This window comes from Alosa sapidissima, chromosome 9 (genome assembly GCF_018492685.1).
Source record: "Alosa sapidissima isolate fAloSap1 chromosome 9, fAloSap1.pri, whole genome shotgun sequence".
NCBI classification, from domain to species: Eukaryota; Metazoa; Chordata; class Actinopteri; order Clupeiformes; family Clupeidae; genus Alosa; species Alosa sapidissima.
Genome location: NC_055965.1, coordinates 23878861 through 23895992, shown reverse-complemented (window position 1 = coordinate 23895992; position 17132 = coordinate 23878861). Strand labels below are relative to the sequence as shown.

Below are 17132 nucleotides of genomic sequence, written 5' to 3'. Positions count from 1 at the left end.
ATTTTGCAAGGTCTATTTTCTTACGTCTGTCTGTCCCGCCTTCAACACTTTTACATACAGTATTGCCTTGAGCCTCAGGTCAGCTCACTTCACTTGATCAGTTCTTGGCGAACGGTAGTGTCACACGAAGTTAGCTAAACTGCTAGAATGAGCAACAAAAAAACAAGCATCTTTAGCAGGTCACTGGCCAGAGTGTTTGAGTTGCGAGAGCCGCTGCAGAGATTTCTTACAGAAAAAAGTCACCGTTAGCTGCACATTTTAGTTATGAGGACTGGATGTCAAAACTCGCTTACCTGTGTGACATATTCGGGTTGCTTAATGACCTCAACCTGTCACTCCAGGGGAGAATGACGAATGAGTGGACCGGGGTGTATTTGATATGTTCCAAACAGTAGTGGGGGTTTTGGGAGAGACTGAGGCAGGGCCCTTTCTCCAACCCATTTGTCAATATCCCGAATAGTCCTAACTTGTCAGCGCAGGAGGAAGAGCAGTTGATCGAAATTGCAAATGACGGTGGTCACACCCCCCCCCCCCCCCCCCCGCGCCGGTCCGTGAAAAAAAAAATAGGAATCAAACCGGTTCATTGTACATAAAAGGTTGGGGACCCCCGAGATAGATAGTTTAAAAGTAGACCGTTTAAAAGTTGAATGTAAATAGTTTAAAAGTTGTTGACAGACTGAAAGTTTAATGAATGTTGATATTCAAATAGTTTAATGGCTGTGTATAGGTACGATGATAACTGAAAGTTGGAATGGCTCTAATGTTTGCTAGCAGTTATGCTAACAATTTTAACTGTGCTAACAATGCTAACTATGCTAAACATGTTACTTAGCTAACTTAGCTTATGTTTTCTAGCAGTTTTGCTAAAAATGTAAACAATGCTAACTATGCTAACCATACTAATTAGCTAACTTAGCAAATGTTTTCTAGCAGTTTCGCTAAAAATGATAACTATGCTAACACTGTTAACTATGCTAACTATGTTAACCATGTTACTTAGTTAATGTTTTCTAGCAGTTTTGCTGAAAATGCTAACTATGTTAACAATGTTAACTATGTTAACCATGCTACTTAGCTAATGTTTTCTAGCAGTTTTGCTAAAAATGTTAATTATGTTAACATGCTAACTATGCTAACTAGCTACAGTGGGTAGGAGTCATAGTTGATGACAAGTGACAGTTACAATTGCTGAACAGATAAAAAGTTCAGTAGTTTAAAGGGTTCAATTGTTTAACAGTGAATTATTGTAGTGAGGACTTTTATTTTGAAACAGTTTTTGGCAGAGGAAGCAGTTGAACAGGATGTGTAGTCTTAAGAGAGCCAGTTTGTATGCTTAAAGCCTGACACTGGCAGATGCTGCAGGTGGCCTGGCCACCTGGCATTGGATTCTAATTGCCTAATGGCCGTATTGTGATGTCATAATCCCAATGTTAAGTCAATGAGGAAATTTGAATAGTTTTTAATTAATAGTTTAAAAAGTATAAAAGTTACAAAATTAAAAAATACATAGCCCAAATGCCCTAAGTAAGACCTACGTAACAAAGTTTGAATGAAGTTTCTACATTTAACGGTTGAAGCTGCATTAAACGTGTTAGAAGAAGAAGAATAAGAAACCTAGGAAGAACAGTACAGTGCATTTTCATGCACTGTAATAAAAAGCCTAGGAAGAACAGTACAGACTGTAATAAGAAACCTAGGAAGAACAGTACAGTGCATTTTCATGCACTGTAATAAGATTAGTAAAACAGAATAAGCATGAATGCATATTATGCCCATAATTGTATGTATCAGTTTTTAGACAGGTCATCGGATGATTTTATGTTGTTTCCTACTATAGGCTCAGAATATTGCAGAAGTGCAACAAAACGACATACCCCATTATGATCGTAATTAGTTGTAATAAGATTGGGGGTGATCTATGGTCTTTTGGGCCCCCACCGTCGACTTCACGGCAGTACTGCCTGAAAGATGCTAGGGTTAGGCAAGGGTTAATGTTAGGGTTAGGTGCTTGAGGTGGCAGTGGCCGCAGTGCTTTGAAGTCAACAACCCAAAAGACCATCTGTGTTTGTGTGTAACAACGTCTGTGTCACAATTTGTGTCTAACAATGTCTGTGTATGGTTCATTTTCAAAGGAAGTGAAATGGTGGAGGCAGAAAAAAGAGGCATTATGATTGTCAAGTCTCCTTACACCATTAATTACAAAAGGACCCCAACATACTTCAAGCCAGGGATGCCCTTCAGTGTAATTGTAAGTCTGCCCTAGTGGTTCAAAACGTAGTGTCAAGTTGTGGCCAAAGGTTTCGGCAATGACGCAAAGTGTGTAGAGTAATCAGATGTATATTACCAGGAATTCATTGCAAAACAAGCTAAAATAACTTGCTTTTTCAAAAATAAAAAAAATATTTTTTGGTTTAAAATGTAAATATTGTTGTCCATGTCCCTCTTTATATTGTGATCTGGGAACGAGCTGGCCATGCATAGATGCCACATACATACATTTAAAAACAAAATGTCAAACCATCCACTACTCTCACCAATTTAGAACATCCTCACTAATGGGAGGACCCTGAAGAACATCAGCAACAATTGCTGTGCTTTGTGCATGTGTTTGCCCTCACAGGTCTACGTAAGCACGCCTGATGCATCCCCTGCAGGGGGGATTAAAGTGGCTTTCGAATGGAATGAGATGAAGGAAGTGGTGACAACACAAAATAACGGCATCGCTGAACATGCCATAAACACGGAAGCTAACTGGCAATCACTGCAAATTACGGTACCCCTCTATTGTCATGACTAACAGCATAGTAGGTCTACTAGAACTTCATAGCTTATAAGTTGACAGTAACTAAACTGAATAAAATTGCACATATGGTAAGGCGGGGTATACGGTATTATCTGCCATCTGTATCACTTGATATTTTCTATATTCTTGCAGTGTTAGTGATAGTTAGTACTACAAAATGTTTGCATACATTATACAGCCACAAATCATTCTTACAGTTACAAAATTGTGACACTCACACACAATACTGTACATATGACACTCATATGATCTCCAAGGTGGCGTAGAAGTCTGTACCTGCAGAAAACATTTGTAACTGTTAGGACAGCTTTGTGTGCATACAGCATTGATTTGTAACTGTAGAATAATTGTTATGGGGCAATTTCATACAAAACTGTCACTTCCATAACACCAACCAAATATCATGGCATTGTGTTGGCGTTATTATGGATGTGACAGTTTTGCACGGAATTGCCCTATGGCAAAATATTTGTATCCAGGCTTGGAATTTCACCATTTTGGGGGCAAGGCCACTTGGCCTTCAGTTGGGCATATTTGGTGGGGGGCACAAAGGCCACATGTCAGGGCAAAGTTACCAGTATTACCAGTATTAGGCTATAAAAATTATCAAAGTTGTATTTAGCCTATTCACAGCAGTATACCTGCATTACTGTATGAAACATTACAAAACCATGAAACATGACATATTACATAGAACTGTAAATCATCTGATCTAATATTTACAGATATCTAGGCTATATTTAACATTTATTTTATATTTGGCCTGTTATGAAATCATGTATTGAACAATTTAAGCACAGCTCAGCTTTAAGCAACTCAAATAGCCTATGCATGCTTAGCATTTTGTGATCATTAAGTTTACTTTCACAAACTCTTAGTCAGCTGTCCTCTGATTTACCGATTGCTAGGCGATATTTGTAACATTTATTTTGTATTTGGCCCGTTATGAAATCATGTAGAACAATTTAAACACATTGTAAAACTTAAAGCCCAAATTTGGAGACATCCATGCATGTCGAAATTTGCTGCAAATTCAAAACTGAATTACTCTGGAATGGCTGACTGTATAGGGGACTGATTTACACCTTTGTGTTCGGTAAGGTCTGCTGTGTATTCTGATATATGGTTTGTCATGTGTTGAACGAAGGGTTCGTGAAGTATTCCACCGAGATGAATGGGTAGGGAGATGGGCGAAGAACCTTCAGTAGAATTTATGATTAAATTGAATTATATTATTTACTTGTCTCGCGAACCGTTCACCCCAACAATGAGCGGCTAACATCGCTTAAAAGCTGAGAAAAAGCTCTTTCATGTGATATAATACTTGTGATGTCTGTGTGATGAGGAGGCTACTTCACGAGTAGTTCAACCAGAGCGGAGCAAGAGGCGCAAACGTTCGACAATTTCCGTGTTCGATTATTGCAAGGGGGAGGGGGGGAAATCCCACTTTATGCAGACCAGAGTAAACCCTCGCTGCACTAATGTCAATGGAGACTTGTGGAATTTTACCAATAAATTGGTCATTATGTCTTTCTGGATTGTTGAGGGTTTTTTGGAAAATGTTGTCATAATCTGTAAGTGTTTGGGATCATTTCAAGCCTAAAAGTGTAATTTGTTAGTGTTCGGATTTGTAATAAAATAACTTAATATCAGACCATGCTGCTGCCGTTTACTGTCCGGTTGTCAGCATGCTAGCTAGCCTCTTAGCTAAGGTAACATCAGAGCCCGTCTACGGAGAGCCTGGCCACTCCGTATTAAGTCCCATTGTACCGAATTTTGGTTGCAGTTCCACCAGAGTTCCACTGGGGGCGATCGCCATGAGTGCAAAATGAATGGGAGTCAATGGAGCTAGACGGCTAAATTTGTCTCTTTCACCTGATTGTCGTTGGCAAATCTCAGATTTTATTGTAGTTTGTATAACTTCAACATGGGTTATAGGTCAAAAGTTGAATGAACGAGTACTTATGTCCTTTTGATTTCTTAGAGGTTGTGTCATTGTTGCCCAAAACACGCTAGCATTGTGCTAATGAATGACGTCATCAACACGTTTGAAAGGCTTTTTAGAACAATTAAGTGACTTTAAAAAATATAATACACAACCAAGTGTATTTTCCTTGCCTCCTCTTTCGAATACAATATTCAAATTACTTGAAAGAAAATGATATCCCGAGAAAAGTGGATTTTGAGGGGTACAGCTCCATAGACCTCCACTCATTCTGCACTCGTGGACGAGCGCCCTCATGTGGAACCACAAAAGGAACTGCAACCAGTTCAGAAACCGGAAGTTTTCCGAGAGTGGCAGTTCTCCCCTTATTAGACATTCTCTGGTAACATTTTAAACGGAGAAGTGTAATTTGTTTGAAATGACAACTAGCTGAATAACATTACTGACATTAGTCAAAGTGGATAGTTTATACTCAAGTGAATTTGCAAGAGTATATTAAGTTTAAGCGAAGTCCTTCAACTACTAGTCACTTGTTAGCGCATAGCTGTATTGCCATAGCTACTCCCATCCACTTGTATAGCATTTTAAGCTAGCTAGCTAGCGGTTCACATGACTAATGTAAAATATTCATATCATGTCCTAAAGAATGATTCATTGGTATCATTAGACACTAATACTGTGAACACAATTATGTTTATCTGTTTTTATTGCTTATTAAGAGAGAAAGTTTATTTAGTGACGTAAGGTGACTCCCACTTATGCAGACCGGAACTGTCCTGTTTTGCTCCCATAGTAACGAATTGCGTTGCTCTATCTTGCTAGTAATCAAGGATCTTTGGTTCAACTGAGAAGAATGGGTGATTTAAGACGCACTTTCTTTCTTGCGTGCGCTGTCACTTTCTCCACTGCATAAAAGACTAAATTAATTTGCGCTGTGAATGCTTATTTTGACAGGCCATAGGCTATACAAATCGCTATTAGTCAGATGCAAAGCAGAATATTGAAAGAAGGGGGCACCAAGGCCACCGTGGCCTGTAAACTGATTTTCAAAGGGGCATCACGACCAACGCACGGGGCAAGACGTGGCCGCCGCGAAATTCCTACCCTGTTTGTAACAATAGGGCAATTTGCAGCTGTAAAACAGATCCATGCCTATAGAATAGAGTTGTAAGTGAGTGCATATTGCAAATTTAACCATTAGTTGTAGAAATCATGTTCACATTTACAAATCATTTCTACAGTTTCAAATTGTGATACACACACAATAACAATTCAAAAATAAAGTCTAACCAAATGTTATTAATCTTATATCAAGATTAAACAATTTATTTGGTATTGTTTTTCGTATGGAAACACTTACCTAGTACTCTCTGGACAGATCTTTTTGACAGATTTACTTTAAAGGTAAACTATGCAGTATTGGCAATTTCCTTACTGTTTTTTTTTCGGTTTTTGCTTATTTTTTTCGCTTGCTCTGTCATGACGAATGTCTGAGAAACTCCATCGCTACCTTTTTCTAGCCGGTGCCTGGCGTGTACTGTATGTGTATTTGAATGCAGTATAGCAATTCGTTACACTTGTTATACTTCCTGACAATGAGGCCGTCGGCCCGCCGGCCCACAGTTGCAAGGGTGGCTTTTCCGCTCACAGGCGCTAGGGGGAAGCGAGACGGCCACCATTCAACCCGAAAAGAGTCATATAACCATTCCAATGACTCTGAAGCTGGTAAATGAAGCTAAAAAACTTGCATATTAAGCTAAAAAAATCTGCATAGTGTGCCTTTAAGGAATCTTATTGAGTCAAATTTGCTCAAAGCACTGGCAGCCAATTGCTTGTTTTAAGGACAAATTTGCTTAACTGGACATCATGAAATAAAGTTTTTTTTTTTTTCATTTTATCTTGCTCTTTTAGGCTGTAGTATGACAAACCAATGATTATTTTTTTCAAATGACACCCCCTTTTGTTTGATACTAGCCACAGCTCGACAGGTGTCATAATACCAGTTTCGGTCATGGGAGGCGGTATGCGGGCAACATAACCGCTAGCCAAACTGCAATACACGAATAACTCGCACGGCCTGTGGGCTGTTTGAACCAAAAAGTATACACCTGTCGGGCTGTGGCTAGTAATTTAGCATGCTAATTCAGGTTGATATCTCTGCAGCACTATTTATTCTCATTCTTTTGATGCGTGCCACATTAAAATGTAGGGTCTGGACACTCACCGTTCGCAGTGCTCAGTCCGAGGGGCGGGATAATCAGTTGTCTTTCAAATTCCCTCTGCACGCAATAGGACAGCGGCAGCGCTATGAGTCCCATGCGTTTCCCACCAGCGGAGCTAGTTCAAACGTTTGCCAACTTAATAAAAGCTTAACTCGTGTCACACTGTTCGCCAGCAGCAACATCCATCTTATTTGTTTTCAAGTAGCAGGGAATTCAAGCCAAACCGTTGCAACTCTGCCATCAATCATTATGTTAAGCCCACCTAACGACTCTATACACGATTTCATTGGCCTGATTAAGTTTCGATTTCTGGAGCTCACAAGCCAACGGAGGGTTGCTAGACTAGCCCTGGCAGCAAATGTAATTCGCTGCCGCTAGGGGCGCGTCTAGATTTCTAGGCTAGCGTGTAGCAGCTCATTTTTTTAAAAAATATTTTTACCTCATTTCTTACACATGGCACCTTTAAAGAAACAGGAAGTCATGGAATACTGCTTAACAGTTCATGTGTACTTGCATTTACTAAATATAAGTTAAATATAAATGGACAATTATTCGGTAACATTTTGTTTATGATATATTCTAATATTTGTTTCTGTCTTTTATGCTTTCAAAGTTGTAAAATAGATCCTCAACATCCATACCCTTGCCTCATTTTTCTTGTCTAAATTTGATTAAAAATCAAATGAATTGCTAGGCAACGACCATGGACACTGACCTGGCAGAAGACAGACAGGCTTCCCGGGACATGAGAGTGCAGCCATATCAAACTAAGGCTGGGTCCAAGAACTATCTACACATTAAAGTTGCAGGACATGTGGGACTAGGAGACAGGATCACTCTGAACTTCAACCTTCAAGTCAATTTCAAACAGCCCCATGAGATCACTTACCTGGTGAGTTAACATATTATTTATAATGTACAGTACTTACTCTATTCTTCTTATCATTAATAATTAATGGATATTGGATATATATTTTTTTAAACCATTTATATAAAATATATCTAAATTGCAAGCAGCAAGGGGGGGGGGGGGGGGTAAACACATGTCTGCCTGTATGTCTAAATGTCTGTCTGTCTCAGTGTCTGTGTGTCTGACTGAAGTACTCAAGTTTTTGTTTTATTGTTTTATCAGGTTTATTGTAGTTGCCCTTCGGGTTTTTTTCCAAAACACCTACTGTATCACCCAAATTAAAATTGGAAATTGGAAAAAAAAATGTTGTCAATGTGCTTTTTCACATCAGATCTTGAGCAGGGGGAAACTTGTGGAAACAAACGGGATCACAAGACAGGGTCAGACTGTACTGTCTAAGGACTTAATTGTGACCAAGGACATGGTCCCTTCCTTTCGTATTGTGGCGTACTACCATGTGGGCTCTGAGGTGGTGTCTGACTCAGTCTGGGTGGACGTGGAGAACACCTGCATGGGAAAGGTTTGTGTAATATAGCTAAGGTGTGTTTTTAGAAAGTTATTTACGTAATTACATTACATTTCCCTCTAATTAGTAATTAATGGTTACATTTGGCACAATTTAGGTAACTTGCAGAAATGCATTGCAGAATGTATTCCAGTAATTACTCCTAGGTCATTGATTAAGTTTTGCAAAAGTCCAACCCCTTTTCTATTATTTCACTTCTCACAATGATAACATAAAACGAAATGTATAAGTCTGTATTATGTGTATAAATGTGTATCACATACTGTATCAAACTTGCAGACAAGGAACAACATTGTTTTATAAACAATTACATGAATGGTCATCAGAGCTAGTAAGTGGACCAAAGCAGTGCAAATATCCCACTCCTCGCTCAGGTAGCTGTTCACTCGGCCGCTCCTCCGCTCCTCCGCTCCGGCCGACTTTGGCGCTCATATTTGCGCCAAAGTCGCTCCGCTCATTGTTTGATTGTATTGCTAAATGTTGGGACTGATGGGCACTGAAATCTGGGGGGTATTTAATGGTTCACTATTACGTTTCATGTATTTCAAAGAGTGACCACACGCTGTTTATTGTGAGACAAGGCAGTCGCTTTCATTCATTAATTGCTGTAAAGGAAATCTTATTGCGTAGCCAAGCCTAAATTGAGTCATTTATTAATTATGCATTGTAGAAAGTTTGATAGGCCTACACCATTACCTGTTGCAATATGTCTTTGTGCATTCCTACATTAGCCTACGTCTATTTCTTTGATAACATGATTTGCTACCACGTAACAATAAGCCGCTATTATTATTAGGACTCAACACGCTTTGGTGGTATTATATGCTGTGGGCTTTAATTAGCGCATTTCGGGTATCCTATCCTACATCTGGGCAATACTTATTGAACAAATTGCAGTCTACGTGCCATGACAAATATTACCATTAGTACTGACCGAACATGAAATAGATTTTACAAGTTATGGTAATGTTATTCTGGCGTGAACATTGCGCTTTCATCACGATAGCACCCTATGATTACAGCTCGTTATGTCTCGTCAAAATGATTACAGCTCGTTATGTCTCGTCAAAATTCATTGATGAAGGAAGGTTCGCTTTATCCCAGAGAACCATACTTGTTTCACTTAGGCTAGACTAAAACAGAAGAGAAGAACTTGGCACTAACCATGTAGTCGTGTTACCTTTGTACCATGTAGTCGTGATACCTTTTTAGTATCGATACACCGTGCAACACTAATCTGCCGTTCTGTAAACATGCTGCTCCTAGTCCATAAAATGACGCGTCACAAGTCAGGGTAACTGGGTCTTTGACATTGTAGTATGCCAGTACTGGCGGGCTTGACGGGCATGATTTGAGGCGCTCGAAAGCCTCATGATGCTGTTGAAATCAGCACCATGCGGTCTCTTTGCAGGTGAGTTTCCTCAGGGGCGCTGCGATGTCGCTGAGATTTGGGATGTACTTGCTAAGGTAATTGACCATGCCTAGGAAGCGTTGTAGTGTGGTCACATCTGTGGGGACTGGCATGTCATTGATTGCTGCAGTTTTGGACGGGTCTGCTTTTAGACCTTCCCTTGTGAAGATGTGGCCTACGTATTGTCACCTGGTCCAGGCGAAATTTACACTTGCTTGGGTTTAACCTGAGGTTGACTTCCCGTGCCCTTTCTCAGGTTGGCGTCATGTTCAGCCACTCCGCGGCCTCCTATGATGATGTCGTCGACAATGACTGAGCAGGGATAACCCGCAAACAGTTGTTCCATGGAGCGCTGAAATACTTCACTTGCGGAATTTATGCCGAAAGGCATCCTTAGAAATCTGTAGCGCCCAAACTGAGTGCTGAATGTAGTCAGCAATGACGATTTCTTGTCGAGACGTATCTGCCAAAAGGAATTCTTTGCGTCCAGGACAGAAAACACCGTTGCTCCAGACATTTGTGCTGCCACCTCTTCGACACTGCGCATTGGGTGATGGGGTCTTTTCAGTGCTGTGTTGAGGTCTTTGGGATTGATACATAGTCTGATTTCTCGCTTATCCTTCTTGTGTGCTGCTACCATAGACGACACCCAGTCGGTTGGTTCTGTGACTGGAGTTATGACACCTATGCTTTGCATGCGTTCAAGTTCAACTTTAACTCTTTCTTGCATTGCAACAGGGATACGGTGGGCCGGGCGGACCACAGGCTGTATGCTGGGATCCAAAGTCATGGAATATGTAACTGGAAGTTCTCCTAACTCGTCGCTGAACAGGTCTTTTACTGTGTCTGTGTTTCTCTCTACGCTGATCTGGTGGATGTCTGGACTCATTTTCACAACCCCCATGTCCATACATGCATGAAATCCTAGCAGTGGTTGCACTGCTCTGTCTACAATGAAAAACAGCAATGGGTGGTTCTGCTCAGTGACAATGCCACTGGTCTCAATTCTGGTGCCTCCATAAGCAACAAGGCTAGCTGCTTTCTTCTGCTTCACAAGTTGTTCGCCACTATTAAGTCCTCTGAAAGTGTCCAGTGACATCACATTGCATTTTGCTCCTGTGTCCACTTTCATCTCAGTGGGTTTGCCGTTTATGTGCATTGTGACAAATCCTTCATCCTTTTCAATGGCTTTTAGATTCACCCAGTCAACATGACGGTCAACTTCGACACCATCCACGTAAAACGTTCCATCTTCACATGTCTGTTCCTCTATTTCGATCTCATTAACAGTCTGCCTGACAGATTTCTGTCTAGGATGTTGCCTATTTTGGCTGCCCGGTTTAGACTTGCAGCAACTTTTGTAGTGGTTAAACTTTTGGCAACCGTGACACTGTTGTCTGAATGCTGGACACTTTTCCCGCTTAGCTGCGTGGCTGCCTCCACAATTATTGCACCTCGTGATAGTTTGTGAGGGGGGCTGGGGCTTTGGCCACTGCTTTCTATTTGAATCTAACTTAACCGCATTCACACTGGCAGCATTACTTTGTGATGCTAACGTCTTGCTACTTTCCTCGGTCATCTCGTGTATCCGACAGGTTGAAATGGCTTTGGCAAGAGTTAGCTCGCTATTTCTTAACAGAGCTTTTCTCAGAGTGTCACTGGTAACTCCACACACGATGCGGTCACAGATTAGCTCGTCTGTCAGAGCTCTAAAGTGGCAGTATTTAGCGTTAATCCTTAAGTCACTTATGAATGATTCGATGTTCTCACCTTGTTTCTGACCTCTGGTATGAAACTTGTGTCTTTCCGCAGTCCTGTTGTTTTGAGGATCGCAGATTTCACTAAACTTTTTCTTCAAACATGCAGGCTGGGTCTTCTCGAGATTCAGCTGGGGTAATGATTCCACCTTCTCCTGGCTCGCGCACTTCAGCAGCGTAGACAAAAGAATGCTCTCGTTCGATGGCGTCTGGGCCAGCAATGTTGAGAAGGATATAAGCTTGGGTCCTTGCTGGCTTGTTCGAATGTGCAGCAGCAATAAAAATGTCATACTCCCGCTCAAAAATACGCAAATTCTCGGCGATATTTTCATCAAAAACGAGAGGGTCGGGTCTGCGAAATCCATCCGCCATCACGTCGGGTAAAAGAAAGCAGCGTTGTAGCCTAAACTGGCGATGGCTATGCTGGCACGGTTCAAAGCAACAGGTTGTTCAACGATGATAGAAAATAACACTAACTGTCGAGAAGTCCGTACTCGCTTCTGACACCATGTAGAACGTTTGTATTGTGGCCTATCAGTCAATGATCACACCGTGTGTAAGCGACTGCATAGAGTGGTGAAGTACCGCCCCTTCTACTTCCGGTCCATGGGACCTATCTTTCAAAAAATTATGAACGGGAGTTAATGGAGAGATAACAATTATTTTTTGGTCCAGTTTGAATTGTGCCACAAATTTCACATATGATGTGTGTGAATTTAAAAGATCATTTTTCACGTCAAGAAAGTACTGTTGTTCGATAGACTTCAAAAGTTATGTTGGTTTTGTGCGAATCCACTCAGTGGACTACATCTCTCGTCTCAAACGATGTACGTCACCAACGTAATGAAACGATAAGAGCTGTTATGCTAGTTAACGGTTGCATCTTGCTGCCTGCTATGTCACTTAACAGTATGTAATGTACAGTCTATGGACGAATACAACTTACCTGATGTGTTTAATCCTCTGACTCATGGTATTTTCTTCGGCAAGGAAAGCCCAATTAAGACCTGTTGCTGGTATGCTTGTACAATCTAGTGTGGCTGTGAATGAGCTAACGTCACTAGCGCGACTGATGGGTTTGTAGTCGTTGGAATTACGATCTTTCACAATGTTGTAATTCAATAGTTACGAAACAAACTGCAAATGTCTTTACATGAAAAATTGTCTTTAAAATTGACAAACATCATATGGGTAATTCAAGGCACAAGTCAACTGGGAATCAAATAATTTCTTTTTTGCCATAGACTGCCGTTCAATTTTTTTTTAAAGATAGGTCCCATGGAGGCAAACGGAAGGGGCGGGACTTCACCACTCTATTTAATTCACGTGAAAAATAACACATTCCTACATACAGAGGTAGAGTTAACCAGGTCACCGGGCATTCTGATTGGCTCATACCACATAGTACGGTGGCTCTTAATAAACAAACTGCATAATCATTTAACCAAATTATCTACATACATGATTTACTTTTTATTAAATTGGTATGCTGGAATGCCTCAAGTCGCAGCAACAATTGTGTTTAAATGTAGTACTGCTTCAGCCTCTGGCAAGCTCAGAAGGGGGCGGCAAGCGACTGAGCTTGAGAGCGACGTGTTGGAGACCCATGGTGGCAACATTATTAAACCAACCAACAATATAAAATATTAAGAATAGCTCTTATTTCATTGAGTTAAATTGAAACAATGGCTTCTAGTGCTTGTGGATAGCCCTATAGCAGTGTTTCTCAAACTTTTTCAGACCAAGGACCACTTAACAAATAAAAAAAGCCTCACGGACCACCTATCTTAAAAAAAAGTAGACCTACAACAGTATATTACAAAATAGACTCACTCACTGAACAACCTTGCTTATTTGCACTGGTGTCTTTGCACCTTGCTTATTGTGTCAGAGAATTCATATGATTTATGTTGTGATTTAGTGTTGCAGAACTGTTTGGATACAAGTTGATTTTAAGTTGGTTCAATATTGCAAACAACTCATCTAGCCTATATTTTACCACGTCTGCTCGCGGACCACTTGGGATAGCTTGCGGACCACACTTTGAGAAACACTGCCCTATAGGCAATTAGGCTATTACCCCAGCTTGTATTTGGGGACCGGCCTTTATTTGTCTGAATCTACCACGGCCCTAGCTATTATCCGAGGCCCGGTTATAAATAGAATCTCGGCCATAATTTGAGAATTATAGTTGTTTTGTAGGAATAGTACACATATGACTTATATTTAGGGAACTCCATCCCCATCAACAAGCCACAATGGCCAATTTTTGAAATGTAAAAGTCTTGGTTTTATTGGGAAGAAATTAATTCTGGGTGGATTTGGGCATGCCTCACTCGTGGTGTGAGCGGTACTGAAGCGAAATTGGAGCGGAACAGAGCGGCCGCTCTGGCCTCTAAAAAGCGTTCCGCACTCCAACAAAATTCCATCCGCTCCGCTCTTCACTCACACTCCGCTCACTAGCTCTGATGGTCATGCAATATTGCAAAACTAATTTTACTAATAAATTGCACATATTTGCAATGCTTTGGAAGTTTTATTGTTATAATAACCCATATATTATCTTTACGCACAGCTCAAGGTAGAAGTCATTCCTAAAGATACAAGATACAAGCCCAAAGGGAAACTCAGCCTGAAGATCACTGGAGACCCTGGGGCCAAAGTGGGTCTGGTGGCCGTGGATAAGGGAGTCTACGTCCTCAACAACAAGCACAGACTCACTCAGAGCAAGGTACCAACATTTTGTCCTTGTAGTGGGTAGATAATGAGTAATCAGTATATCACCACAGATAGTATTTGTGCATGTCAATAAGGACAATATCTATCTATAAAGCAAGAAGCGTCTGTGTGTCTGTCCGGATGTGTGTCTGTGGCACGCATATCTGACTGACCTAAGATTTTGTGTGTGGCTCGCGCGTGGCACAAAGGTGTGCACTCTCGATTTTGAAGATTTTTGAATGCATATTTCAAAATATGCTTATTTACGAAGGACGTTTATCGCTGCACTGCACTGTTTCCAAGGGGACCAGTTTCAGGGGAGCTCCACCCCCATGGATCGTGCACATCGTGCACTGACAGTAGCTAGGTCTCACTTTGATGATCAGTCGCAATTTAAAAAACGGATTACTCCGGAACCGCTTGTGGGTTAAGATGCAAGATGATTATCATGTCTGACCTCAACAATAAAGACTCCCTGTATGCAGTTTGCTTGCATAAAATGATTACGCGGATTTTTCAACAACACGCCAACAAACAGGGGTATGTTGTGACCACTCAAAATAAAAGTATGTGCAATAAGCTGACACTTTGAATAGTCCAGGCTACTTTGGACTTGCGACTTTGACTAAACAAACGATAATTCCATCTAAGGTCCCAAATTGAAACGAGCGATAGGCTAATGCCACATAGCCAACGTTAGACAACTTGCAGACTGAGCGACTTCACCTATCACGCCATCAAACACACACGGGTATGTAGTGACCACTCAAAATAAAAGTATGTGCAATAAACTGAGGCTTCGAATAGCATTAGGAAGTTATTCAGTAAGCTATACACATTTAGCCTTAACTCAAAACAGTTAGGCTTATGTCATTCATTCTGATCTGTAGAAATGTCACATGCAGCCATGCTTAAATTTATTACACATGTAGCCTATTAGAGGCCACATTAATTATACAAGGATACAAGGAAGTTTATTGTCACATGCATATAGTTACTGGAAGTAAGAAATGCAGTGAAATTATGTCTGGTGTCAGCCTATTTGTGCATTAATGGGGGGGGGGGGGGGTAAAAAGTGCAGTAGAAGAGGGGTTTAGTAGATTAAGTGGCAAGGGCTGCATAAAAAAGGTGGGGGAGGATTGGGATTGGGTGGGGGGCACCAACAAGGAGCACCCAAGAGCAACAGGGGCAAGGAAAAACTCCCTTACCAAGGAAGAAACCTTGGGCAGATCCACGGCTCAAGGGGCTAACCCAACTGCCAGGGGTCTTGGTGTGTGTGTTGGGGGGATGACAGGGGAGATGGGATAGTGTGCTGTGTATGTGGGGAGAGGGCAGTGTGCAATATGTGTGTTGGAGAAGCTTCCTCATGAGACAATGTGCTGTGTATGTGGGGAGAGGGCAGTGTGCAATATGTGTGTTGGAGAAGCTTCCTGATGAAATAATGTGCTGTGTATGTAGGGGGGGGGGGGGGCAGGGACTTACTATTGCAAGCAGAGTACTGTATGTAATGTATGTGAGTGATGACAGTGAAGATGTGTGTGTGGGCGGGAGGGGAGTGGGGCAGTGACTGTGTGTGTGTGTGTGTTATAGGCTAATATATTATAATATTAAGTAGCCTTTTCATTATTGAATGCTTAGCTGGAATGATGTTTCCTTATCATCCTATTTTTAAATCAGGCATACCTGTGGGCATGTAATTGAGCTACGGGTTTTCTTCAGGAATGGCATGTTTGAACGGGCACTGTAGTTGTATAAACCCCAAATTCAAATATGAAGAGTTCAGATGCAAAACCCTCTAAATCCGTCTGACCACTTTTCTTTTAAATAAGCATTTAAATTCAGGCTCCTATAGGTTTTTGCCTATAAATCGATATTTCAGACCAGGAAGAGAGTGGTATTTAGTGGGTTTAGAAGTTAAATTAATTGATTAGCGTATACTATGTGTGGAGAGCATCCCCTCACCATCTTTATCTCATTTTTGACATAGGTGGCATTTAGAGGCTTTTGCATCTGAACCCTTCATATATTCTCGTACCTTTGATATGAATATAAATCGATGACACTTTAGTGTAACCCTGCTTCATGACAAATATTATCAATGTATTTTTGCATATTAACATAAAAGTTCAGGGTTTGTGCCGTTATATTTTGCAAAAGTTAGGCCTATTGAGAAATAAGCACTATAAATCTAAAAACTCAGACAGACAGCCAACTACTTTGCATTAGCATGTTAGCGAGCAACTAATGCTACCTACTAAGCAGTACTAAGAGTAGGCTTTCGCTGCCTAGTTTACCAGCTCGTAACAGCTACGTGGTGGCAAATTGCTAGAGTTGCCGTAGCTAATGTCACTCTAGGGTTAGAAGCTTGTCCCTCCAGTAACTTGTACAGCCTATTGTCTATACGTCTCATATTAAACATTTACTTTTTTATTTACTCCATTTTCCCCACACAATTATGACTGAAATTGCTGCTCTCTAATGCAATATGAAGAGTGATTACTAGGCAAAACTCCCAACTGGGGATATTCTGGGAGATCGCCACTCTGGATTACTCATGGAATGCCTCTTGTCCGATCAGAAATGAATAAATAGTTAAACCGAATCTAACTTTTACATATCCTGCGACTTGGCAGTTTCACATTGCTATTCTGTATTCAGTAGCGACTCGTGGGCCGAACATCTTGTAGGGCAGATAGTCTAATGATAGAGTTTAACTGAATTCAAGTTTTATATTGTGCACGCAGCGTGAGATGCCACTGGACCACTGAGGGCACACCGGCATCCTACTGTCTGGCAGCCGGCAGTCAAAACGCTTTTTTATTCATTATAAAGAAATTCAA

The 17132-nt window shown here is 41.0% G+C and overlaps 1 protein-coding gene across 3 annotated transcripts in view; it reads left to right on the top strand.

The window, feature by feature from the left end:
* LOC121719387 (complement C3-like) overlaps positions 1 to 17132 on the top strand; it is a 130287-nt gene that overhangs the window by 50522 nt on the left and 62633 nt on the right. For all 3 annotated transcript variants that reach the window (XM_042104932.1, XM_042104931.1, XM_042104930.1), the window contains 5 exons: positions 2133 to 2248; positions 2621 to 2773; positions 7665 to 7862; positions 8212 to 8400; positions 14150 to 14305. In XM_042104932.1, coding sequence (XP_041960866.1) covers positions 2133 to 2248; positions 2621 to 2773; positions 7665 to 7862; positions 8212 to 8400; positions 14150 to 14305 — 812 coding nt within the window. The remainder of the gene's footprint in view (positions 1 to 2132; positions 2249 to 2620; positions 2774 to 7664; positions 7863 to 8211; positions 8401 to 14149; positions 14306 to 17132) is intronic.